At 46.0% G+C, this 27,711-nt stretch overlaps 1 protein-coding gene across 2 annotated transcripts in view; it reads left to right on the top strand.

Moving 5' to 3' along the window:
- The window catches only part of FAM122B (family with sequence similarity 122B), a 206,817-nt gene that overhangs the window by 98,589 nt on the left and 80,517 nt on the right, over window positions 1-27,711 (top strand). Inside the window, exon 10 of one of the 2 annotated variants that reach the window (XM_034648950.1) lies at window positions 3,883-3,942. The exons of the other annotated variant lie outside the window; for it this stretch is intronic. Coding sequence (XP_034504841.1) covers window positions 3,883-3,895 — 13 coding nt within the window. The 3' untranslated portion in view covers window positions 3,896-3,942. The remainder of the gene's footprint in view (window positions 1-3,882; window positions 3,943-27,711) is intronic. 2 annotated transcript variants of the gene reach the window in all.

Here is a 27,711-nt window from a genome sequence, read left to right as displayed (position 1 = left end):
CTCCATGCCTGTCACAGTCCATCTTCCCAAACACCCATAAAATTAAAGAACCCAGCTGTACAGATACTCATTTGTTCACTGTGGAAGCTCGATGCTTTTCTAATAGAAATCTGCATGTTATTCTGGTTTGCAGAAGCCTCTAAACACATCAACAGAAGAAGTTATTTGAAATGGATTCTGGTTAGGACTTGTCTCCTTCCTCATGTTCACTGTGATATCATCATTGACAGTTTAGAGTCCTGATACCTGCTGCCCTCTCTGGCCCCCATGCTGCTTTCTGGATTCCCAGCTGAAACTGTTTCCGGGGCTCCAAAATGACCCTTTCCTGGGCTTCCACCAATCAGAACCCCATCCTTCTGCCCACCCATCTTGTCCAGATGTTGAGGAGAAAGCATTCTGATTTAAGTAATGCACACTAAGGTGTAAGTGAGGTCATATACAAACTAGCCCAGGTGTGTTTGCATTTCCAGAAGGGCCATCATAAGGAACAGAATTCTAAACAGTCGAATTTCCAGTGTTATTTTGGGGCGTTGTGTGATGAGACAAGTCTTATTGGGCCAACTCAAATATACCACATGGGTAACCGCCTCAGCCATGTCTGATGCCATTCCCTTCTCTTGGAATGTTCTGGCCTCTTCTCTCTCTCTCTCTCTCTCAGCCCTGTTTTTCCTTCAGGGCTCAGCTGAAGTCTTACCCATGAAAGCCTGCCCAGAGTGCACCTGGCTTAAATTTCTGCCCCACTCGGAAGTCATTGCTCCTCACTTGTTCCATCTGGGTTAGTTTGGTTTCCTCGAGCAGATCCTGAGCTCTGTGAGAACAGGAATCATGTTTTAAACTTCTTGTCTATTCTCCCTTGGCATGATGCAGGGCTCATAAGAAGTGGACAAGCAATTTTTTAATAACAGTTATTGCTTTCCCACATGTTAATCCAATTTGAGTCACAGTTACCCTCATAAGGTTGGGTGTCATTATTCCTGTTTTACAGAGGGACTTGTTGCAGGGAGGACACTACTGAAAAGGAAAAAGATAATTTAAAATCTTATCTCTTTTCTATTTCTGGAAATTCTTTCAATTTATTAGTCGATACAATATTTTTGAGTTTGACTTCTGTGACCAGCACTGTGCTATTGGAAATGTAAAAGAAGCATAGGCCTGGCACCCTGCCTTCTCGTCAGTCATGGAATAATGCCTCCAAACCTGGTTGACCATCGCAAATGCCTTGGGAGCTTGTTAACATACAGACTCGTGGGCCATCCCCAGAGATTCTGATTTAATGGGTCTGGGACAGGGCCCAGGTCTTTTCTTAAAGCCACTTGAAGACTTCTGATAATCAGCCGTGTTTGAAAGCTGCTGCTGCAGTGAACCATATATTTTTAGTGCTTGACAAACCCATGGAGATGATTGAGTCAGGTGTTCGTGAGGAGTGGGGAACATGCTACTGATGGGACCAAGGCACACAAACTTTATTTTTATTGTTATAGATTTATTTTAATGTATGTTAGAAAAAATATAGCCATTCCATAAATCCATGATTTCACAGATATGATCATTTCCTTTTATTAAAAATGTACTTAATTCTGACACATGCTACAACATGGATGAACCCTAAAGACATTATGCTAAATGAAATAAGCCAGACACACAAAAAAACAATTACTATATGATTCCACTTATATGAGATGCCTTAGAGTAGTCTCAGAGAGACAGAAAGTAGAATGGTGGTTGCTAGGGGCTGTGTTGCTAGGGTGGGAAAGGGGAAATGGGAAATTACTGTTTAATGTGTATGGACTTTGAGTTTTGCAAGATTTGGGAGAGGGTTCTGGAGGTGAATGATGGTGATGATTGCCTGGCAGTGCGAACATACTTAATGTCGCTGAACTGTACACTTAAATGTGATTAAGTTGGTAACTTTTAGGTTATATATGTTTTACCACAATGAAAGATGTATTTCAATGAAAAAGCAATGTAGAAAAAATTTAATTATGTAAAAGTAGAGACAGATTACAGATACAGCAAACGTGAAGGTGCTGTGAGGATGACCAGTATTTGAGACACATTGTTGTAAGTTTACCTGTCTAATTTTACTTAGAAGGACACCAACACCCAAAGAAGGGGAGTGACTGCACAATGTCCAATGTCACCTATTGAGTCAAAGGCTAGGCCAGGACTAGCCCCCAGGTTTCCTGACTCTGTCAATATTTTTTTCATTTATACCATCTGATTAGTTGCTAAAATATCATGGTGAAGGCAACAGACACAGAAGGTGCTCTGTGATGCTAGATCAGTCAGGGAGAGCTTGAGGAAGGAACTGGGCCTTGTCATAGGCCCTCAAAGATAGAAGGATGTGTCAAGTAGAGGAGATGGAAGTGGGGCACAAAAACACAGGCCTGGAAACAAGAATGCATGTGGTTTACAGTTCATATTGACACGATGATGCTGGAACCCTGGCTGGAGCAGTGGGTTTATGTTCTCAAATAATCGAACGCTCTTGAATGATAGGTTAACTTAAACTCAATACAATAAGCAATAGGCAACCCCTGTAGAACTTTGAGCAGAGGTGTGACATGCCAAAGCCAGGTTTGTAGGAAGACTCATCGGCTAGTGGCCAACAGGATGGATAGAATGAAATCAGACAAATGAGTAGACTCTTCTAGGAATCCTGCCATGGTGTGAGAAGAACCAGAGCTGAGATGGTGGCATTGGGAACACAGAGGGAGAGGTGAATCAGAAGCTGATGTAAAGGCAAGTCATAAAGCGGAACAACCAGAACTTAATCATCTGAGAAAGGCAGATGAAGGAAAGAGAAATCTAGGATGACTCCAAGGTTTCTAGGCCTGGTTGATGGGGTCATGGTAGTGCCCTTGACGGAAATGAACAAAGGAGGGAGAGGAGATGCTTTGGAGCAAAGGTGAAACATTTGGTTTGGGACACAGGGAGTTGGAGGTGACGGTGGAACATCTGAGTAGAGATGGCCTCCAAGTAGCTTGAAACATGAGATATGAGATCGGAGTGAGGTTAGAGGTTAGAGGTCATTAAACTCTTTTTAAATTTTGGGTACTTTACACAAGGATGATCTTCCAGTGACAAACTCACTTTTATTTAGCATTAATTTAAAAGACATCTTGTTTTCATAAAGAAATTGTGGTGTAAGACTTTGAACGCAAGGGAGCAAGCATTTAAGTGCCTTCAAAGCCAGAAAACATCAAGGAGAGGGTGGGAATGGCCCAAGTGAGTAATTATATTTTCTCTTCTGGAAAGAAAAGAGAGAAAAACCATGGTGTAATTTCCAGTTGTCCTTTCTTGGAGCTCGAGCGCATAGAAGGATTTAGTGTCCTTGTCACCCAATGCAACCTTTCAAAGAACTGCTGGATGAGTATTTAGTAATGAACCTTTGGGAGCACCTTGTATGGAATCCAGCTTCTCTGCAATTAATGCAGTATGGCAGCTGCCTGCATGATTCATATCAGAGCATCATGCAACCCCACATCACTTGACAAAGTGGGAACAGAAGGATTGACAATACTTGCTGAGTTGTCTGTTACGCACTTGCTCAGTGTATGAAAGACTATACCCCCTTAAGCATGACTGACAAAACTCTTGGATTTACTAAACCCCCCCCCATCTCATCTCTGATTTCTGTGAGTCAAATGAATGGAAAATGTCCGAATTGGGGAAAACAGCAGGGTTAGCAGATATTCTCGTGCACTCTCAGAGAGAGCAAGAGGGAAAAAGGTTTGCTCTGGCCACATTTACAGAGAGGACTGTGGGAGCCTTTTCTTCTAAACTTGTTTCCTGGGGTCAGGGCTGGTCATCAGGGAGACAAGTGAAGTTTCTTTTTAGCCCCTTCACCTCTCTTCCTGTCTTCTGTTTCTCTCCTCACAGCACCTTCCAGTAGTCTACAGGCTTACCTCCAAGTGCCCAGACCTACCACACAGCCCCCTGGTGAGTCTTCTTTAAAACTAATAATAACTACTGTGGATTGCGAATTGACAGTGTGCCAGATGCACACTGTGCTAGGTGCTTTATATATGCATCATCTCATTTAGTCCTCAAACAGACTTGTGAGGTAAATAACTATTATTGCCCTCCTTGTACAGATCAGGAAAGTAAAACTTAATGAGGTTTAATAAATTCCACTAAGGCACAAACCCAAGTCCAGTGCTCATTCCACTACATCACTCTTGGTCAAAGAGTAGGAGGAAAGAAAGGGGCATAACGTAGCCAACCAAAGCAGCCACATCAACCATAGCAACCAGTAGACTCTCATCTCACATCATGTATTGAGCTGTGAACTTCCCAGAAGACTTTAAATCTACCCCCTAAGACAGACTCCATGGATGGTCTAAAAGAAACTAGAAAGACATTTCCTACCCTTGACATGGGTAAAGGCAGAGTTTCAATTTGACAAGAAATTTGTGGTCATTCTTCAGATGATTTCAGATGAGAAAAGCATAACACACATTTTCTTTGGGCTTTGCAAATGATTTTGAATTCGTACTTTGTTTCTATCTAGCTTCTCCCATGACTGATCTGTGACAGAACCTTAATGCCAATATCCCTTTCATAATCTCTTTCTGCTGATAAGTCACTCTTTTTTCTTATTTTCTAAATTTTTTATATTAATGTATTTATTTGTTTCAGGGGTACAGATCTGTGATTCATCAGTTTTACATAATACCCAGTGCTCACCACAACACATACACTCCCCAGTGTCCATCATTCAGCCACCCCATCCCCCCAACTCCCACCCCTCCAGCAACCCTCAGTTTGTTTCCTAAGAGTAAGAGTATCTTATGGTTCGTCATCCCTCTCTGGTTTCATCTTGTTTCATTTTTTCTTCTCTTCCCCTATGATCCTCTGCCTTGTTTCTTAAATTCCACAAATCAGTGAGATCGTATGATAATTGTCTTTCTCTGATTGACTTATTTTGCTTAGCATAATACCATCTAGTTCTAGCCACGTCATTGCAAATGGCAATATTTCATTTTTGATGGCTGCATAATATTCCATTGTATATATACATACCACATCTTCATTATCCATTCATATGTCAATGAACATTTAGGCTCTTTCCATAGTTTGGCTATTGTGGACATTACTGCTATAAACATTGGGGTGCAGGTGCCCCTTCAGATCACTCTATTTGTATCTTCAGGGTAAATACCCAGTAGTGCAATTCCTGGGTCATAGGGTAGCTCTATTTTCAATTTTTGGGGAACCTCCATACTGTTTTCCAGAGTGGCTGCACCAGCTTGCATTCCCACCAACAGTGTAGGACGGTTCCCCTTTCTCCACATCCTCTGCAACATCTGTTGTTTCCTGACTAGTTAATTTTAGCCATTCTGATTGTGTGAGGTGGCATCTATTGTGGTTTTGATTTGTATTTCCTTGATGTCGAGTGATGTTGAGCACTTTTTCATGTGTCTGTTGGCCATTTGGATGTGATACGTCACTCTTAAGAGTGGCATAAAATCAGAGGGTCACTGGGAAAGCTTTATGATTTGCACTTATCCCCTGTTAGCCTCCAAGTCCTCTGAAAGAGTAGACTATCATTTCTTCTTGAATTACTGCCCAATTCCTTATTGGGATAAATTCATCCCATTGGTTTCCAAGGTAAAGGCTAAGCACCATGATTCTTGGTCATACTGAAGAAGGAAAGGGGCAAGGGCCAGACTGCAGCTGGGGCTCGGGAAGGGGGCAGCCAAGAGAAGCCTAGCTCCTTTCCAAATTCATGAAGGGTCAGCACTGGCCCTGAGCACATGGCTGTCCATATGGTGGACCAATGCAGAGCTCAGACCAAGATCCTTTGTCTTCTGCCTATGATTTGCAGGAGGCTGAAGGAGGGTTTTTAAAAAATTGTAGTAATAATGAAAGTGCTGGCCTACCTTGGGGAAGCTGACCACTGCTGACCCACCTTGAGTAGGGCTGGGTTTCAAGGCAATTTGTTCAGCACCAGACAGGGCTCATCCTGAATACGTCACACTCTCTCACCTAGTCCTCCCTGTGCCCAAAAAGATGGCCGGTTGAGATGAAAGGAGCTGTTTAGCCAGAGAAAGACATTTTTCTTTGTTTATTTACTTTTCAATAAAAAGTTAAACCGGCAATTTTGCCCACCTTGGTATATCCTGAGTTTGGCATTATACCTTGCAGGAGATACGCTTGACCACCAACTTTCCTATCTTCAAACCATAGAAAGACAGGGCCGGAAAGGAACTCCTAACTCATCTAATTCTACCCTTAGTTGCACAGATGTGGGACAGAGAGGCTCAGAGAAGGAGACGGATTTGCTCAAGGTCATGCAGTGAGTTAGTTGTGGGCTAGAACCCAGATGTCCTGACTCCTGGCTGAGCATTCTTCCACTCCACCGCATTGTAACCTCATCAACAGCAGACCTCCGATTAAGGACCTCTTGGCCTACATCCATTTCAGGTTCCAAAGTTTTCTCCTAGCTGGCTTTTGAGACTCACTTGGTAATCCAAGGCCGTTTGGATAGTGCCTGAGTGTCATCCTGGATTGTTCTTCCCAGATCAGCTGCGATCCAAGCCAGGATGGAACACTGCCACAAAATCAGTCCTCCCTGGCCTCTGCACTATGAGTAAAGGAAAATGAATGTCTCCGTCTTCTGTCTGGGGCTTTCAGATTGCTGAACAGATGTCTGTCTCAAAATGACTCCTTAGCTACCAGGCAGGGAAAAATATCAGCTACAAGCCCTGATAAGGGACACAAGCTTTTCAAGTGCAAGAGAGCTGCTGTCGTCTACCTCCCGCTCCCCCAAAGGACCAAATGTACAACATGTTGAATTTCCCTTGTTGAAGGGGATGTGTACAGACTCCCCTAACTTGAAACGGCCTAGTGAGCCCCGTGTTTTGGAAAATTGGTTTTTAAGCTCAAGTTTGAGTTCCTCTCAGAGGACCTTACCTGTTCTTCTACCAGGTGCTAGACTCCAGTTTTTCCCATTCACATGAAATAATCAGTATTTTCCAGTCCTGACCAAAAAAGGGAAAGATTCCACTTCATCCAGCCTGCCATATTCCATATATTTCCGTGCTTCTCCTCCCCTTTTCCACCAGCCTGTGGCCCCACATGGGCACTATTTTTGGAACTAACTGAAGAGAAAGGATGGTGGCACGGGGGTGAGGAATTTGAGAAGAGATTCCTGTGTCTAGTGCTAGGCCCAGTACAAGTAACACTCTGGGGTTACCACTCAAGGCTGCAGGTGTTTAGTTTCTGCTGGGGCTACTTTCAATAGCCCAGATATAGCAGGGGACACAAGTCGGAGCATGTTCCTCAGGAAGGGCACATGACATGTGTCCACTCACTCAGCAGGGCCAAAGTTACTCCTCTGTAGAGAATGGCAGCTGCTCTGCTGAGGCCCTCTGGAGGGGCTAGACAGCCTTCCAAGATACAAAAAGCCATTTAATCTCCACCACACATTCTGCCATCAATAGAAAAGCTCTGGTGAAACTTTCTCCTACACGGTCCATGTCAGGAAGGGCCCTGCGTCGACTCTGTAGGATTTGAGGAATATGACTTGGACCGGCTTTAGGCAAAGCAATAGGTGACCATCTCACATTCTGATGCAAGGGGTGTCCGGCAGGGCCTTAATGATCTCTCCTCCCCAGCCATTATGCTGTCAGAAATCTTAGACCAGACATGCCGGTTAGAGTTTGCCTCTCCACCATTTCCTTCTAAGGGAAACTACATGGTCCACAGTCCCTTGCTGAAGAAAATGGCCCTAGAATATTCTTTGAAAACAGAGTGGTGACTTCTTAGGTCATGGGTGGGCACCTGACCCAAGGACAGTTAATCTATCAGCTGGTGGATGACCTTTGTATGAAGTGGCCTAGCAAGAAAAAATATACTCAGTAGGGCAATAGCAAGTAGCTAGGACATAAAACTTGTCTCCCTAGAAATTAAGTGAGAAAAATACTGAGGTTTTCAGTTTGTTGGCAGCAAGAGTATAAGTGAGAAGACACTAGATCAAAGCAGAGACCAATTACAGTGTCTTTTGTTAATGGCAGGGCATTGGATAATATTCTGGCTATTGAGGAGGTAATGAAATTTAATCCCGAGGACTCTTAGTTCCTAAATGATGCCAAATTCTGAGTTCCCATGAGAAGTTTTGGAGGGACATTCATTTGCTTTCATGTAGTTAGGGATCAGGCTGAAGTATGCAAAATGGGATCCTTCTTCTGTTGAGGGTGATAGGGGAAAGTTCTTAGCACCAGGTGGGCTCCTTTCCCTTGGAACTCACTTTACGCTATTGATAAGCCTCGGTAAATGGACCCAATGTCTTATGTGTTGTATAGAAGTCCCATTTTTGTCCTTTTCTCCCATTCCACCCCTCTGCCCAATTCTAGTCCAAGTCTAATTCTAGTCCATCATTTGATGTGGCCAGCTTCTCAGCATGATGGCAAAAGGTCGCTGTTTCTCTTTCTGACTGGGCATTTCAACCAAGGCAGTCCAGACAGGCAATGCACAAGGGGCTTCTGCCACCTTGCTCATAATGGGCATGCCAAATTAGCTTTCTCTTCAGCTCTAGGCCAACATTATTGCAGATAACTAACTCAATTTTCAGGCCCTAAACATGGTACCCACACAGACTGATGTGGGCCCCAAGAGGGCACAAAGTTGACTTGTGGCAGCTCCAGAAGCAGGAGGCCCTTCTTGGGAGAATAAGCATCCTTCCAAGCCTCTTGCCACAATAGCTACCATACGTGGTTTTCAAAACTTTACAAGTCATATAGGCACTCTATGTTTGGGCTCAGTGTTATGGACAGGACTCTGGAAGAACCCTATCCTTGACTTCGCCAAAAGCCAGCCCTATCATCTGTTTTTAATCTGGGCTGAATTAGTCTGTGATGGGAAGCAGAGAAAGATAAATGATACAAGGCCACTGTTTGCAAACCTCTGGCAATCCTTGGTGGAAAAGATTTGCGACACTCAGATCTTTGTGCCATCGTGTGATGAGAACAGATTAGAAACTCTTCTAGAAAAGGAACCTAGATTCTAGACTCCTCTGAGTAGGTCCATTTGAACCAACTTGTGAAACTAACCTCCCCATTTTTGCTGTTTACGATGGCAGGGAGAGTGGGTAGGTCCACAATGATGGGGAAAGTGTGCTGTAGCTGACATCTCTAGGATCTCTGCAGATGGTGTGAGAAATGACCATGGAAGTTCTGGGATGATTTCAGGGCCTACTGAACTAAGCCAAATCCCATTTTAGTGCTGAACCCACACCCCAAAATCAATTTTCAGCTTCAATCAGAAGAATGAAAACTTTGAAGTTAACATACCCCTTGATTTTTCTTAGTATACTAGGATGTCATGGAAAATTCTAGGAATGCAGGAAAAGAAGAAGAAAGCATAGAAACTGAACAAGTAAATCACACACAAAATAATACTGGACATATTTCCTGGGCTTTTCTCTACCACTTGTGAACTGAACAAGGATGAAAATGACATCTTGTTGTCACAGCTGAAGAGTTCATATGCCCTTTTACTTTATCTTCACTTACTGTCTGAGTTTGGCTTTAAAGGGATATATATCACACTTCTTTTGGGCCATCTGAGTAGCTTGCATCCAGGAGTCAGGAGCGAACAGGGAAGCACTTGAGTCACCTGTGGTAAGGCCAGGCTTCAGTAACTCTGATCAAGACAAGAGGAGCCATTTGACCAAATGGTTCTTCCTTCCTCCTTGAGCCCCTCAGAATGCATCTGAGCTTGCTTGCCTCCCTTATTGGCTCAGCAGCCTGGGCTCTGTGCCCCATCCAGCTGTTCTATGAAGAGCTTCATTAGTCAATGGACTGCCTCTCCAACATCCCTGCTACCAGATAAGTGAAATCAGGTTTAATGATAGAAGCACAGAACACCTGAGTCAGAAAGGACCTTAAAAATCACTTTGCCCAGAAGAATGCCAACAAATACAGAAGAAATCACAGAATTAGCAGATCACCATTTTGCAACCGTCATCTTACTAATGGATTCAGGCAATGGTCATCGATATGTGCTGAAACGCTAGGGTGTGTTCATTTGGTTTCTTGTTTGTGTTGCTGTCTGCCTGATTTCTCCATTGTTAAACTATCTCTTCCCCTTTGAAATTACAAACCTAACATCCACAATCGATCAAACTTGCCTAATGTGCCTCCTGATACAATGCAATGGTAAGGACACAACGTCATTTATGTAATATTTTTGGAATAAAAATCCGAGGGAAAAAAAACACCCTTTTGCACACCTTCAGAAATTAATAACCCAAAAGGAGAAGGAACTAAGCCCAAAACTGGGATTGGAGTCCTTCCTCCATGACCTTTTGGTGAGCCACCTAGTTCTAACCGTGATGATGTTATTGCTGTTGTTGTTATGTTCTTTCATTTCTTGGCAAATGCTGTTATGACTTCCTGCTGTGTCCTAAGTACTGTGCTTGGCACACGGGGGTCGTCGGGGAACGAAACATCTCTGCATTCGTGGGCCTCCATTCATTGTCATATTATTTCATCTTTGCCTTCTTCATTCCCATTCTCATTATGGTCATTTCATTGCATTTGCTTTCTTTTATTTTTATTTGTTTTTGACTTCATAAGGCCATTTCATCTAGTCCTCTGCCCCCAGTGGGTTCAGTGCAATGGGTTTATTAAGGAGGGCACTTGACGTCATGAGCGCTGGATGTTGTGTGCCACTGATGAATCACTGATCTCTTCCTCTGAAACTGGTGATACTTTATATGTTGATGAATTGAAGTTAAATATAAATAAATAAATGCAGTGGGTTAAACGCTCACCTTCTTTTAACTCTGTGGTCCTGTGCAGAGAGACTCCTAAGTGGATATATCTCTGGAGCCTGGCACAGACTAGGAGCTTTATAAATATTGAATTAATAAATGTGTGCACGTGTGTGTGTGCATGTTGAGACTGTGTGTATATTACCGCTCTACGTCTGTCCTTTAGCTCAATCTATCCCCTGTGGAGCAGCATCTCCCTTCTCTCCTATTATCCTTTAAGGCAGCCTCATTTCCTCACTGACATCTTCCCAAGAGGATGTCCTCCTCTTAACAACCAGAGCAGTTACCACTCATTTGATTCTCATCACACCGGTAGCTTCCTTCAAGGTAGAATAATTTCCAGTTTCCCAGGGAGCCTGTGGAAACAACGCGTGGCTAATAGAGTTTTAGGCCCTGCGAAGAGGAAGTGACCCCTTGACATGCAGAATTTTTCTGGCCTGATCACAGGAGACTGATTGCAATTCTTTCCCCAGCCTGCTCTTATGACTCTGGGCAAGTCTTAGGCCCTTGAAACTCAGTACGTTCACCTGTACAATGAAGGACTTGACCTCTGGCCACTGGAATCCTTTGCACTTTTCTATCTATTAGGCTTGATTCCTCCTGACTTCAAGAAGGGAAGAAATAGCCGTGACCAAAGGTCCAGTGACTTCTCAAATGGCCTTTCACATCACCATGTCTGTGCCCTGTTCTAATTAAAAGTGCAGTGCCAGACACTTGGCTATTGGCCTTAATTAAGGCATCCAAATGAAAAGTCTAGAATTACAGCCCATGCCCCACATATAGAATAGATATTCCAAGCCTTGAACTGCATCATTTTCTCAAGAGGCCACAAACAAGTGATGTAGGCGTAGGGGAAGGCATTTTCCCTTTTTAGAATACTGGCTCATACAGAAGCCCTGCCAGAGACCAGGAAATGGCTAACCTTTGAGGTGAGACTTGTTTCTCCTTTTCTCTCCCCCCTGTTCGACAGCTCCAAGGCATATTGGAATGTGATGTGACAAGCCAGGTGACAGAGTAGCTAAGATGGTACACTCTGGCATCAGGCAGACCTGGGTCTTTATTTCAGCTTGATCATTTGCTGGCTGTGTGACCTTAGCCAAGTTACTCAACCTCTGAGCCCTAGTTTCCTTACCTGTGAAAGGGAATGAGAGTGGTGCTACCTCATAGGGTCATCGTGCCGATTCAATTACGTGATGCACTTAGACTAGTGCCTGGTGCTTAGTGGGTGCTCTGTCAGGGTTAAAAAAAAATTCCAGATCAAAATATTGGGACGCAAAAGTACCCATGTATGTGCTTCTAGGGATTCGGGGTGATAGATGTTTGAAATTGGGGCTGTCCTAGAAAATTCAGTATTTCATTCTTGCCCATATTCATTTATTCATTCCCACGTTATACAGAATTGCACCCCTACTGCATGAGTTTCTTGTGGCTGCTGTAAGAAATTTCCACAAACTCAGTAAGGCTTAGAGCAACAGCAGTGTATTTTCTGCAGTTCTAGAGGCCAGAGTCCTAAATCAAGGTGGCAGCAGGACCACACTCTCCCCAAAGGCTCTGGGAGAGAATCCTTCCTTGCCTCTTCCGGCTTCCAGTGGCTCCAGGCCTTCCTTGGCTTGTGGGCTGCATCCCTCCAGCGTCTGCCTCTGTCTTCACACGGCCTCCTCTTCTCCCTGTCTCCCCTCTGTGTGTCTCTTGTAAGGACACTTGTCACTGGATTTCAAACCCACCCATATAATCCAGGATGCTCTTGTCTCAAGATCTTTAACTTCACTGCATCTGCAAAGACCCTTTTTCCAAAGAATATCGCATCCACACGTTCCTGAGGTTAGGGTATAGACATCTACTTTATAGGGTGCCACTGTTCTCATTCAACCCACCATGCGTGCAATGCACCAGGGGTGCCCCAGGCACCGGGACACTGTGGAGAACAATGTCCCTGATCTCATGGGAATGATACTAGATTGTAGGCAGTTGCATAATAAAGGCATGGAAAGGTCTGGGGGGAGGTGCTAGAAGCAGAGGGAACAGCTAGCGCAAAGGCCTTTAGAAACGCCCCTTCTTGGCATGTTTGAGAAAGAGGCTAGGGGGACTGTTGCATAGGGAGTGACCAGAAGCGTGGCTGGAAATGTTTAGAGAGGCTAGTAGGAACCAGAGCACCCAGGAAATTGCGGGCCTCTCCATGGTGTGATGGGAAACCATTGGACTGAGGTCTAGAGATCAGAGGGGTAACCCGGCCTGATAAGCGTTTCGAGAAGGTCAGCCTGGCTGCCGTGTGGAGAGTGAAGTGTGGCAGCAGAGTGTGCACATAGGGACAGGTGGGGACTCCAGCCAGTGGAAAGGGAGAGAGGGCGTTGCCATCCAGTTGCTCAGGCCAAAAGCTTCGGAAGTATTCTGGATTTCCCTCTCTCCCTCTCCCTCACATCTGTTCCATTGGCAGATCCCATTGGCTTCATGCTCAAAACATTTCCAGGGGCTGACCACTTCTCAGTACCCACAGCACTACCATCCTTGTCCAAGCCACGGCCATCTCTTGCCTGGCCCACCACCACAGCATCCTACCTGGTCTCCGCACATCGAACCTTGCCTCCCTAGTCTAGCTCCAACACAGGAGCCAAATCTATCTTTTAAAAGCAGGAATCAGAACACCCCCCCACCACCACCCTGGCTTAAATACTCAATGGTTTTCCAGTGCACTTAAAATCCACACACTCTACCGTGGTCCCCTTATCCGGCTTCCCCTTACCCTTCCAACCTCATTTTCTACCCTCACTTGCCACATTCCGACTACTCTGGTCTTCTTTCTGTTTCTTGAACCCTTTCAGCTTCTCCCTACCTCAGGGCCTTTGTACTAGCTCTTCCTCTAGAGAGTAATATAGGTGTTCTCAGCTACTATCACCTCCTCTAAGAGGCCTCCCTGATTACCTTCATTAAAGTAGGACCCCAACAGTCACCCAGTTTTCTTTTGTTTCCCTCAGAGCATTTATTACTCCCTGAAATTATATTAGGTATTTAATGAATTCTGTTTTTATATGGTTTCTTGTTTACAATGTCTCTCTCTGCTAGAAGGTGAGTTTCTGGAGACAGGGCTCACATCTGACTTGTTCACTGGTGTATCCCCAACACCTAGCACAATGCCCGGCACAAGATGGTCCCTCTGTTAATATTAGGGACCATCTAGTGTCTGGGCTTCAGAATCACCCAGAGGGCCTTTAAAAAACTCATATTGCCAAGGCCCCTTCCAGACCCACTCAATCAAAATCTCTCAGGGTGGGGTCCGGAAATCTTCATTTTGAACAAGTTTATTTATGTGACAAACGCTTACTGTTGCCCTTACTACTGTTCTCAGTACTTTAGCAATATTAACTCATCTGACCCTCCCAGTATAATTTTAATATCCTCATTTTACTGATGGGGGAGCTGAGGCACCCAGAGAGGTTAGTAATTTGCCCAAGGTCACCCAGGTAGGAAGAAGTAGAGTCAGAATTCAAACCCAGGGCGTCCGTACTTGCTGCCCCTGCACAGTAGATTCTCTGAACAGCTCCATCCGGGACCCGCAGATACATTTTCTCCGAGGAGGACACCGAGGCCCAGACCAGAGAATGAGCCTCTTTAAAGCCACAGGCAGGGATGAGCCAGGTTTTGTGTCTCCCCATCTAAAGAGCGTTCCATTCTGTCCAGTCATTCTGTGTTCTGCAAGGAGCAGGGCCCAGGAGCATGCTTCTTATAAAAACCCAGTCACAAGATGTTATCTAGACATGTTTTCGCTATCAGTGCTTGTTGTCAGGGAATGCAGGAACGCACCCTGGCACTGGGTTCTCTAACCATCTCTCCGGGAATACAAGCTTAAAGTCAGAGATCCCCTTTGGTCAGGATGCAGTTAGCAAAGCCAAAGGCACCAAAGCCGCCAAAGCCTGGATCAGCGGGGCGTGGACTTGGCCGAGATGACACGCACGGCACGTGGCGGGGGTAGTATGTACCCTTGGGCTTATCTGCTCCAGGCACCAAAAGTGCACCAGGCCTAGGCTGTCCCCACTTTCCCCCCGCCCCCAAGTCCCCGCTGAGGGAGCAGAGGATGGCCCGGCCAGATGACATGCATCAATTACTCTGCAGGGAGGCCCTGGGCCAAACAGGCTTTTCAATTTCCAGATGCTTTTCAATTAAAATAAAGGCCACTCTGTAACCTGCCTTTGAATGGACAAAGTTTCCATAGTAGAATAACTCTACGAGTTCACCCTTTTTCCATTACTTTTCAGTGAGCAACTGAAACGTTTGTAGCCAATAAATTATGACTCGAGTCCCATGGCAGCAAGGGGCATGGAAGGGTTAAGTGACTTATGGAAGGTCACTCTGCTAAAGAAAGGCTCCTTTGTTTCGGCCTCCCCTTTTGCTCCTGCCTCCGCTAGCCTGCATTCTACCTTTGGGGGAGACAGAGAGGCTAGGCTGCCTCGCTCTGAACAACAGAGGGTTGAGCAATGATGTGGTGACCTTGTCCATCTGGGAATTCAGGCTATCCGTCTCTGCTCCGAAAGGAATCTTGTGAGCTCAGATTTTCTGCATTGGCCGGCCAGGCTGTCAGTTCTGACTGTGCTTCATCCTCTGGGGACCGAAGCAGCAGGGGAGGGAGAAAAGGCCACTTTCCTTTCTCTCTAGGCCACAGTGAGAGGAAATATTTGGAGAAGCCGATGGGGAGACAAGCAAGCCTCACCAGTTTTTGTCTTGGACTTGCCTTTTTCTCAAATTGCAGCATCGTCAAGGAGGAAGGGGCCAGGCAGTAGTGGTGGCTGTGGACTCTGTCGAGATAGGACAGCTTACTTGTTCTTCTTGGTGATAAATCGGCTCAGCCATGAGCAGAGTTCAGAGACAGAGGCTGAGTATGGGCCGAGAACCAAGCCTGCTGGCCCAAGATGGCAGAGCTGGCTGTGATCTCAAGTGATTCACCTTCCCTGCCTCAGATGAATGGATGTCACTCCACATACCATGGGTTGGACAGCTGAGATCTGTGTGGTTCCATGATATGTCCAAAGACCCTCTGCTAAGAACTGAGGAAACCAAAGAGTAGGTGTTTCCTTGTTCCTTTTTTCCCCTTACTAAACCTCCCCAAACTCCCATCCTGTGGATCTTTTTTTTTTTTTATGGGAGCAGAGCTTTTCCCACGTTCTCTTTTCCCCGTCCTGCCGAAAGAGTGGGTCTAATCTGTATGATCTAATCTGTATCGCCAGCTATAGAGACAGGAAGAGGAAGGAATGAGAAACCAGTGAGGGGAAAAAAACCAATTTCGAGTTTTCCTTGGATGCACCAAAATAGTTTCTTCCACCACGTGGAAGTGCCAAAGCCCTTAGTGTGGTCCGCCTGGGGCCATGTGGACCTGAAATTAACAGAGCCTGTAGGCAAGGGGAGAACCCAGTCACCCCCTGTTTGAGAGGCCGGTGATGCTTGTTTTTTTTACAAGTCTCAATTACTCATTTCAGGGCACCACAGAAACTTAGGGGTTATGGTGCTTGCGACTGAGGTTAGGGGAAGAATATTCTAGAAACCAAGCTGATTTTGTCTTGGGCCTTCTTTTATTGCATGTGTGAGCTTTCCTTGTTTGGATCTACCGAAGACTCAGGAACTCCTCCCGCCCTTCCACCCCAGCCCTACCCATTTCTCTCCTGAGGGGCCTCCGGGATGGAGGTTCTCTGGGCTGTGCAAAGATGGAGGGTGTCTCCACGAGTCCTTTTTAAGCTTCCCAAGGGACGTTGAGGTGTGAGGCTGTGCACATGCGATTTCGGATTTAGTGCTTAGAATCTTTTTCCACGTGTCATCCTGAAGCTAGAATTTCCAGGGAAGATCCATGATATCAGATCCCTTTGGACAGCCCCAGTGTCTTCCCATATCCATTAAACTTATGAAATATCGCAAAAAGGCCATATCCTCGATGACTTCCAAGTGGGCTGCTGGGCCACGATTTTGGTGTCCGAGGCAAGCTTCTTGTGTTTCACCCCGTAGGGGATTGTTGTAATCATATCCAACAGATGTGTAGCTTCAAAAACAGCAAAGGATGGTAGCCTTTAGAAATACCCATCTGTTGAACATTTTCCCTTTCATCTCCAGCATAGATAGAAACTGTGTGAACAATGCTGCCCAGCTCTGCACTAGATTACAGTCACATTTTTTCTCATTAACGGAAGAGTAAAGACAAGGAAGAACATTTGGGGATTGGCCAGCAGTACCTAGGTCACATCGTGAGAAGCTCTTTAGGCCTTCAAGCTGAGATTAAGTTATATCGGAACAAGGCGAGCCCAATTCCTCCCTCTACAGATGGAGATCAAAAGGCTGTGTGAGCCTCGCCGACCACAGATCTGTCTGGTGTTTGACACTCGCTGTCGATGAAGCCATCTCTGCTAGCAAGGTGGCAGTCTGGAACAGCCTCCTTCACCAGAGGGCTTGGGGACCGCGGTGGGCTCTGCTTCCTCTGCCATTTCTCACTTGAGATCATTTGGCCAACTGAATCTCTCTGTAGAACTTAATTTTTAGGACTATGAGGAGGCTTTCACGTGATAGAGTTTCTAGGTGGAAAGGAAATGACCGCGGAATAATGGGACATTTCCTTTCTCACATCCTGTCATAAATCCACTCAGCTATATCTTTTCCTTCCCCCTTCCTTCCTCCCTTCCTCCCTTCCTTTCCTTCTCTTCCTTCTTCCCTTCCCTTCCTTCCTCCCTTCCTCCCTTCCCTTCCTTCTCTTCCTTCCTCCCTTCCCTTCCTTCCTCCCTTCGCTCCCTTCCCTTCCTTCCCTCCCTCCCTCNCATTTTGGCTTAAACAGTTACAGAGGAGGAAAGATCCATCTTCTCATGACTTACATAAGGAATTTGAGCCTCCCCATGGCCCCCAGTAAGTCTTGAGTTTCCCTTGAGCAGCAGGGCTGAAGGAGCCTCTGAGATGACAGGTGTGCACATAAGCCGGCAGGGCAGTCGTTGGAGAGGGCTGAGCCGCTCTGGTCTCGTCTCGGAGACCTGGAGCCTGACCCCGCTCCTCACTGCCAGCCAGTCTCCTGCTACAGGGCCCGGGGTGGGGGGCATAGTTGCTATTCACTAGTATTTTGTGAATTGGGTTTTTTTTCAAAGAAGCCCCCTTTGCGGGTAACGCTCGTGACTTCTGAAAGAGTCCCTTGCTCTGTTTCATCAGAATCATGACTTTCTAAAGGCTGGTATTTATTAAAGGTATTTTCTTCCTAGGGAGAGGTACCTCCAAGCAGCTGGTGAGATTAGCAATACCATCATTGTCGGCCATTGAGGAAGAGAACAGAGTGTTGCCTGACGTTAGTACAGCTTCTGCAAAACACTCTTGAGACTGCATTTTAAAATAAGATTTTATTTATTTACTTGGGGGGGAGCACAGAGGGAGAGGGAGAAGCAGACTCCCCGCTGAGCAGAGAGCCTGATGCGGGGCTTGATCCCACCACCCTGAGATCATGACCTGAGCCGAAGGCAGATGCTGCACGCACTGAGCCACCCAGATGCCCCTTGAGACCCCGTTAACAGCAAAATGGAAGGGAAGGGGGAGCAAGAGAGAGGGAGCGAGTAAGTACACGAGAGAACTCATGCTTCATATGTCTCTGAGCCCACAGCCAGCTAGGGTATTGGGATCGCCCAGAGGCACCAGGTCAGCCTCTGCTTCTCCCACAGGGGATGTTATTAGTCCCCTCGGGACTTGTGGGGAGGTGTGCTTCAAGGTCATCTAGTGACTGTGAACCCCCCTACAGTCCCCAGTCCAGGGGCTCTCTGGCCTCTCCTTGCACTCCTCCGGGGGCGGGGATGTCACTTCCAGAACTGAGTGGGCACTCTTGAGTGGCTCCAACTGAAAAAGATTTTTCCTTTCTTTTATTCAGTCTTTCACTTCTGTTTACTGAGCACGTAAACAACTCTCTCCACCCAGCTCAACACTCTAATCCCCTTACCCACCAGTTTGCTGTGGCCAAAATGCCACCCAATGACTTGGGAGATTTTTGTTTGATCTATGGGGCCAGAGCAGAACTCCTTTATTCTGAAGAGTAGACTTTTATGAATGCAACCACTTTTCTTTTCGGTGTAGTGGCCATATCACATGCTGACTTACATTGGGCCAACTCACCAGAAACCCCTAAGCACCTCCCCCCACCTTTTTCCCTACATACTAAACCATTAAGCCAGTTTTCACCCATTCTGTGTTTGTGCAATTGATTTATTTTGGACCAGGTTACAGGGCTTTACGTTGATTTCTGTTCACTTTTCTTTTCCTAAAATACCCTGTCATAGTTTGCGATTCAGCAGGATAGGAAGTCCTGTGCAAAATTTACTCAGGGGCCTGTATATTAAACTAATAACACTGGATTATCACAGGGAGAAACTGGGCCTTCGCCAAAAGTCAGAGGCCTGACAAAAACCAACGTGTAATAGGAGTTTCACCCCGTGGGGTTACTTGTTTTTTTTTGTTGGTTTGTTTGTTTTTTGTTTTTTTGAAACAAGGAAGCATAGATCACAGTCTTCTCAGAAAAATCCCCAACTGTTCACCATGTGGTTGATACTCGAATGGGTCCGTGAACTTCGAACCCAGCAGCGGCTCTGTTAGGTGACAGTGGTGGGGGAGGGGGGGACGGTTGGGCAATGGGACAGGATCGGAAAAGGTGCCCACGGCTACTAGCTCTTGGTACGAGCTAGGGCATCTCCTTGTCTTGTTTACATGGCAGGGCTGGCGACTACACTGTGACTTGGGGTTTTGTGGGACAAAAGTAAAGAGTAGCCGGTGACCCTCTGTCCCGTGGAGGTCAGACAGAGTAGGTTCCTGGAAGGGTGCGCTCAGGGGGCTAGGTGTGTGCTCAGAGACTGGGATTCAGGGGCTAGCAAACTCAGCCAGCTAGGCAGGCTGGCAAGCCTCACTTAGGCAAACACCCCTAACATCCTCCACCACCCCCCACCCAGCTCCACATTCTTGAGGTTTTCGTTCACCAAACCTGAGTGAAAGACTGGCTGCCTGACTGCTAATTATTCCTGGAAGTGGCATGCTATGAAGTCTGCAAACATTTTCTGCAAACATTGGCCCATAAGAGGCGAGCTGTTGAGTTCTGGAAGCCAGGAGGATGGAGGTGGGAGGGAGCATTCCTCAAGCATGAGGCAGTAGGGTCCCTTTGCCTGCTGGATCTCTGCTGTAAGGTCAGTGGGAAACAGATGCATCGAGGACAGTCCCCAGGTAGAACGGGACCACCCTGGGGACTTGGGCTTTTCAGACTTGCTTTTCAGATGAACATCTGAGGCCGGTTGGGGGCTCTCCATGTAGCTGGACTGTTGATGGCTTTCTGTTGTCAAAAAAAAGTTTCATCTGCCACCCAGCCAAACTTTGCTTGCACACATGTTTTCCAGAGACAGAGACAAAAATGTGTTTCGGGGGGTAAAGGGGGGGAGCCTGGAGTGACAGTTACATTAGCCGTATGCAGGGCCATCCTCATCACCTCGGCATTTCCTGGAGATCGTTGCAGCCTCCTGTGAACCCCAGCCAAGGTTCTATCGAGATCCAGGGCAAGCCCCATGGCCAAAAGCAGGCTGGCCTGGCTCAGAGGGAGGAAAGGGAGACTTCAAGGAGAGTAGTCAGGTTTTGAAGGCCCTCTGCCATCAAAGCCAATTCCACCAGCCTCTTCAGCTTCCTATACCGCTGTTCTGTGCCTCCAGCTCTAGTAATAGCAGACTGCACCCCAGCACCCCGCCAGTGCTGAGCAGTTCCCAGCCTCTCTGCTACAGTTCGTGCTCTTCCCTCTGTGCACAACACTTTCTCCCCACTGCCTCTCCATCCTAAGTCCTGTTCACCCTTCAAGACTCACTTCGGTGTCACCGCCTTTGGGAAGCCTTCTCTGATTCCCTCTCTCTGGGTTTGGCCTTCTCCTCTGTGCTCCCACAAAATGCTCACCTTATCACCGGAACATAGGAATAATTATCTTGGACTTAGGATGCCTAAGTCACTGTTCTAAATCCTTCACACGTATTAACACTTCATCCCCACAGCCCGACAGTGCTATCGATAGCTTGACTTTATTGATGAGGAAACTAGGAACCCAAGAGGCTAAGGAACTTGACCAGTGTCCCACAGGTAGGGGGTGCGGAGATGGGGATTTGAACCCAAGCTGTCTTTCCCTGGAATCTGCCCCACTGGAAACTGAACTCTTGGAGGGAAGGTGTGTAAAATCATCCCTGAATTCTCCGAGTAGACACTCCAGAAATGTTGGATGAACTTAACCGAACCACATGTGACCGCTAAGCCCATGGGAAAGAACCTGAAAAAGTGGGAAGGGGTCAGAAGTAGAGGCAGCCCCTCATAACACACATCTCCCTGCTGACCCTGTGGACAGATGTCCAAGCCTAGCGGACCCCTCTGTAGGTGAGCTCCCTCCGCCCAGCCCATTGCACAAAAGCTAGAACCAGGCCGTGGGTCCCACCTTGGGAGGCCATTTCCCAAGACCAGACCCATTTCCACTGGGCCTGCCTTCCTCATTGACACCAGTGTAACCATGACTGCTATTTGGTTTTGGTTAAGGACAACAATGTACTTGCTCCCTGGGGGAGCGGGTAGGGTGGGAGAGGGCTTTGTTTGGAGGATTCATGCTTAGCCCATCCTGCCCCAATCCCACCGAGGGATTTGGAGCAGCCAGGAGGAAATCTTTCTGAGTTCTAGAACTTTCTGTCTTCAGCCTCGAAGCCTTCATGTGAAGACTTCACCTATGTGCAATTTCTTTAGACGGGTGTGAGCCGGGCATTATGACTGGATTTAGACCTACCACTAGTCCTTCCCAGGACTCTCAGGGGACCTTTTGAGGAAATAAATAGATTATCCCCATAAAAAAAATTAAAAAACAGAGCATGATGCTAGGGACCCAGAACACTGGACCATGAGTCTGAGCATTCAACTCTGGGGAGAGTGGCTATGGGTGTGGGTGTGGGTGTTGGAGATGCCTAGGCTGGCATCTTGGCCCCGTCACTTGATAGCTATCTGGCCTTAGGTTCTGCGTCTGTAAAATGGGTATAATAACAATAGCCACTTGCCTCATAGGGCTAGTGCAAGCATTAAATCACTTAACTGAAAACAGCTCCTGGCATGTCATGTGTGTTCGAAGATGGCAAACTGTTGGTTTCCTCATCTGTAAAAGAAGGGGTTGGACCTTCTCCCTATGGCCCCTTCCAGCTGTCACTTTCTATAACAACACGGTTTGGCCACCTTAGTTAATATTTTCTATTTTTCTAGTTGAGTTACAATTTACCTTCAGTTAGGCATTCAAACTCACGGTACAGCTCTGTGAATTGTCACATGCGTGTGGCCCCATGTATGCATCTCTATACACCACTCAGATCCAGATCTAGAAGGATTCCAGAAAATCGCAGGCTTCCTCATGGCCCCTTCTGGTCAACACCTGCCCCGGAAGGTAACTACCCTGCTGACCTTCATCACCAGAGATTGGTTCTGCCTCCTTTTGTATTTTCTATACACGAAACCGTAGAATTGCATAGTGTGCTCGGCGTTTGGCTTCTTTTTGCTGAGTAGTGTTCCATTGCATGGCTATGTTACATTTTACCCTTTATCCAGTTGATGGACGTCTGCGTTGTTTCTAGCTTGAAGCTGTTATGAATAGGAGTACTGTGTCCCTTCCGGCACATGCCTTCTTATGCCTTACTGTTTGGTGTAGACGCAGGAGTTAAACTGCTGGGTCATAGGACATGCATCTGTTTAACTGTAGTAGGTACTGCCAAACTGTTACAAAAACCACAAAAGTGGTTTTACTAATTTCCACTTCCATTAGCAGATGTACGAGAGCTCCATTTACTCTACAACTTTGCCAACGCTAAGTACTGTCAGTCCTTTTACTTTCCCCATTTTGGTGTGTGTGTGTTTGACTATAGCTTTATCTAAGTTGCTATAGGCACAGTAACACACGAGTATCATTGCAGCTTCTTCAGCTAGCCAGATGTGACTCTTCAAGGAGGAAACCATGCCGAGCATAGCCTCTGAAGTAGGCACTACATTCAGGGTAAAAAATATCCGAGGGACATATGTCCAAATTGGCCTTCTGACAGGGGCTGCTTGGGAATAAAGGCTGCACTGTGCTAACATCATTGAGAAAAATGTTACTTGGGAGCAAAAGACAAAAGCAGCTCCAACCTTAATTCCTAACTTCTGACTGTGCAGCCCCAGGAATTTAGAATTGAATAAAACTGACCACCCATCTAGGACAGCTAGAAGAATCCAGGGGTGTGAGTACCAGGTGATTAGGCCTCCACAGGATTTTTTTTTTATAGCGGCTTTGGGGAGATATAATTCACCTACCATATTATATTCACGGAGTTGTGCAACCGTCACCAGCGTTCTAGAACATTGTCATCACTCCGAAAAGAAACCCTGTAGCCATTAGCAGGCAATCTGGTTCTTTCCCCTTCCAGCTCTTCCCAACCCCTAATCTACTTCCTGTTTGTGGATTTGCATGTTCTGGATGTCTCCTATAGATGGAATCATACAGTATGTGGTCCTTTGTAGCTATACTTGTTCACTTAGCATAATGTTTTCAAGGTCCATCATGTTGTAACACATGTCAGTGCTCTATTCCTTTTATGGCTGAACAGTATTCCATTGTGTGGGTCTATTCATTTGTTGAGGTGGACATTTAGGTGGTTTCCATTCTTAGGCTGTTGTGATTAACACTGCTATGAACATCCATGTTCAAATTTTTGTGTGGATGTGTGTTTTTAATTCTCTTGAGTATATTCCTCAGGGATGAAACTGCTGGCTCATAGGGTAACTAATTCTATGTTTAACTTTTTCAGGAACTGCCAAACTGTTTTTTTTCTTTTTTAAAGATTTATTTATTTATTTTGTGAGAGAGAGTGAGGGAGAGTACAGGGGGGAAGGGTGGAGGGAGAAGGGGAGAGAGAAAGCGAGAGAGAATATCAAGCAGACCCGATGCGGGGCTCGATCTCACAACCCTGAGATCATAACCTGAGCCGAAACCAAGAGTCGGCCGCTTAACCAACTGCGCCCCCCCAGGTGCCCCTGCTGAAGGGTTTTCTCAAAGTGGCTGCACAATGTTATAATCCCACCCCGCAGTGTAGGGTTACCCAGCTCTCCCATCACTCCACCTCTCTATGGTGCCACTTTGGTTCATGGAGAAAGGAAATTCCACCATCACTTCCGCTCTCTAGGGAGTAGTGCTGGGAGGATTATATCTAGGCTCACTTTCTAGCCCCTCTTTCACTCGTTCCCCAGAAAGAACCCAAAGCTAACTAGTGCCAGCATTTCAATGTCCTAACCTGCACATCCTTCCCACACTGCAGGGTGGCATTATAACATTCTGGTTACATGCGTATCTGCACATCCTCCCCGTCCTGCTAGAATCCCACAATGTGTGGCAGTTCCAATTTTTCCATATCCCCACTGATACTTTTTAGTTCGCTCCTTGTCTTTTATTCTAGCCATCCTAGTGGGTGTGAAGTGGAACCTCACTGTGGTTTGATTGCATTTCCCCAGTGACTAGCGGAGCTGAGCATCGTTTCATGTGCTTATTGGCCATTTGTATATCTTCTTTGGGGTCCTGTCTATTCAGATCCTTTGATCATTTTTTAGTTATTTGTGTTTTTATGATGGAGTTGTAAGTGTTCTGAATATCTTCTAGATACAAGTCTCTTATCAGATACATAATTTTGCAAAAAGTTTTCTCCCATTCTGTGGGTGGTCTCTTCCCTTTCTTGATTGTGTACTTTGAAGCACAGAAGCTCTTAATTTTGATGTGGTCCCATTTATCTATTTTTTCCTTTGGTTGCTTGTACTTTTGGTGTCATAGCTAAGAAACCATTGCCTAATCCAAGGTCAGAAAGATTTATACCCATGTTTATTTCTAAGAATTTTATAGTTTTAGATCTTCTATGTACACCTTTGATATGTTTCGATTTAATTTTTATATATGGTACAAGGTAAAGGTCCAGCTTCATTCTTTTGCGTGTGGACATCCACTTGTCCCAGCACCATTTATTTAAAGGACTATTCTTTCCCCATTGGATTGTCTTGGCACCCTTGTTGAAAGTAAATTGACCATAAATGTGAGGGTTTGTTTCTGGTCCACGGCATTTTTAACTGACAGAAATGAATGGTCAGATATGAAGGGTCCACAATAGTCCCAATGTCTCAGGCTAACACACCCAGAGGCCTCTTATCCCTCCACTGCGCAGAGAAAGGGCACAGCCTAGGGCAACAGTAGTCACTGAAATTAGGTCTAATGATTCCAACCTGGAAGCAAATCATGTTGGAAAGTTACACGTGTTTCCAGAACCAACCTTCCTTTCTCTGGAAAGTCACACTTCAATATAGATCCCATTCATCTTTCTGAGCACGCTGCCCTGAGTTTAAGAGAAGTCTTTCCCTCTGACTGAGGCCTCTTTCCCCTTAGCTGGGCCCTTCATCCAATGTTCACCCTCTTAAGATTGCTTGCTCTGAGTTTAAGCCATAGTTGGGGCCCAAACTTTCAGAAAGAAGAAGAGCTTGCCTTCATTTTCTTTCTTTCAAAGGAAAATGCCCTTGCCTGTGACTTACTTGCCTCACATGTAGCCTCACACTCTGGGCAGCACCCCAGCACCCCAGCAATGGATTTATCTTGGACGTGTCCTTCCCACTTTTGCTGTCAAGACTCCAACCGATGGTAGGCACCTGAAAGTTGAGGCAAACTGTCAAGGACAGAAAGGGAACCAGACCTGCCCTTAGCTTTGACCTTACTTAGCACCTGATGACCATGGCTCATGCTGTGAAGAGATTCTTTATCTCTTGACTGACAGGTTTCTTGACCTGGGGAAGGCAGCATGCCCGAGTGGCTCCAGGTGACTTGGGTTTGAATCCCTGATTCTGCATTTACTTGCTGTGGCGGACAGGGAGATGCGCTGCTCAGAGTCCCTGTTGAGAAAGAACCCGCCGCCCAGCTGTGAATACTGTGGTTAGTTGACAGCCTCCAGCTGTTAGCTTCTTCTGGGTCTGCGTCAGCTTTGGCGCCAAGGTCATCCCGCTCTTGGGGTGGCCCCCAGCCAATGACTGATCAAGGAGGTGATCCAAGGCCCATTTCTGCCACACAGAAGATTCCTCTAGAAAGCAGTCTTTGCTCCGGAGCTCTCCTTTGGGCTGGTAGACTTTGACAGGTCTGCATCTGACAGACCCCTTGCCCCATCCTGCTCCTTCCTCTTTTCTTTCACAGGTATTCTTTCCCACTGAACCATTTGCACTTCTAGCTATTGCAGCATCTGCTCTCCAGAGAACCCTATCTGTTTCTCTCGGAGTCAGTTTCCTCCCCTGTGAAAGAGGAAAAATGACATGGTCTCACCCAGGGCTGTTGGGACGATTACAGCTAAGCATAATACCTAGCACAAACTAGTCATTCAATAAAAGCATGCTGTTACTGTTAAGGAAGCTATCATCCCCACTGGTACTTCCTAACTTTTGAAAGAGAGGAGGTATCCACAGTAGCCCAAACCTGGAAATAACCTCAGTGATCATCAACAGGAGAAGGGATAAAGAAATTGTGGTGTTTCTATACAGTGGAATTCCAGTTAGCAATAAAATGGAAGGAACTATTGTTCCAGGCAACAACCTGAGTAAATCTTACCAGCAGTAGATTGAGCTAAAGAGACTAGACACAAAAAATACGTACTATATGATTCCATTTCTCTGAAGTTCAAGAATAGACAAAACTTCTTGGTGATGATAGAGGTCAATAACTCAGTGGTTACCCTTGGGGGATAACGACTGGGAGCATGAAGGAGACTTTTGGGGGAACTAGAAATGTTTTCTGTCTTGACCTAGATTCTGGTTACATGGGTATACACACACACAATCATGAAGCTATATATTTAAGGTTAGGGGACTTTATGTACTTAATTATATATGCCATGCATTAATTTCTTTAAAAAGGGAAAAATAGGAATTTTTGTTATTAATTAGTATATATACATGTTAAGTTTTTGTAACTTAGAAAATGCAGAGAAGTAGAAAGAAAAATATCACCTACGACCCCACCCCCCAAAGATAACCACTGGAGACATTTTGGATATTGCATTGCACTCTCCAGCTCTCCCATCACTCCACCTCTCTATGGTGCCACTTTGGTTCGTGGAGAAAGGAAGTTCCATCATCACTTCTACTCTCTAGGGAGTAGTGCTGGGAGGATTATTTCTAGGCTCACTTTCTAGCCCCTCTTTCATTCCTTCCCCAGACAGAACCCAAAGCTAACTAGTGCCAGCATTTCCATGTCCTAACCTGCACATCCTTCCCACACTACAGCTGGAATCCCTTGGGCCTCTGGATCCTTTCTAGAACAGCACATATCCGGGGCCCGGATTCACGGGGTCTTTTGCCTTAACAGGAGTTGAAACACTAACTCAGGCCCCAAAGGGCTTTCTGATGGGAATGGAGCTGACTTTCTCCAAGGCTGAAGTGATCCAGGTTGAGAGCAGCCAAGTCTTTCACCTATTTTTGTGTGAATTGTAGGAGAAAGGCATTTTCCAGCTTGCTTAGATGACCACAACTGTCGAAGTGACCCTGTAGGGAACATCTCAAGAAAGATTTTAATCAAAACCAGGCAGCTGGAACACAAGGGCTTTCTTCTTAGACAACCGGTTCTCAAAGTGTAGTCCCTAGACCAGCAGTGCCAGCATCACCATAACTGCGACCTGGTTATAAAGGCAAATTTGGGGCCCCCACCATACACCTGGTGATACAGAGACTCTGGGGGTGGGACCTGGTCGTCTGTGTTTCAACAGCCCTCCAGGTGATTCTGATGCAGTCTTGAGTTGAATAAGCTTTGTTCTAGAAGTTTCTAAATTCCACTGCCAGAGAGAGCAAGAATTTACTCACGTGTGCTCTTTCGTGCCAAAACTGATGCACTCTGTCTTTAGCATGACTTAGGG

The sequence above is a fragment of the Ailuropoda melanoleuca genome, chromosome X (assembly GCF_002007445.2).
Source record: "Ailuropoda melanoleuca isolate Jingjing chromosome X, ASM200744v2, whole genome shotgun sequence".
In the NCBI taxonomy this organism is placed as follows: Eukaryota; Metazoa; Chordata; class Mammalia; order Carnivora; family Ursidae; genus Ailuropoda; species Ailuropoda melanoleuca.
The sequence above is the reverse complement of the archived record's forward strand: the minus strand, read 5'-3'. Positions and strand labels throughout refer to the sequence as shown.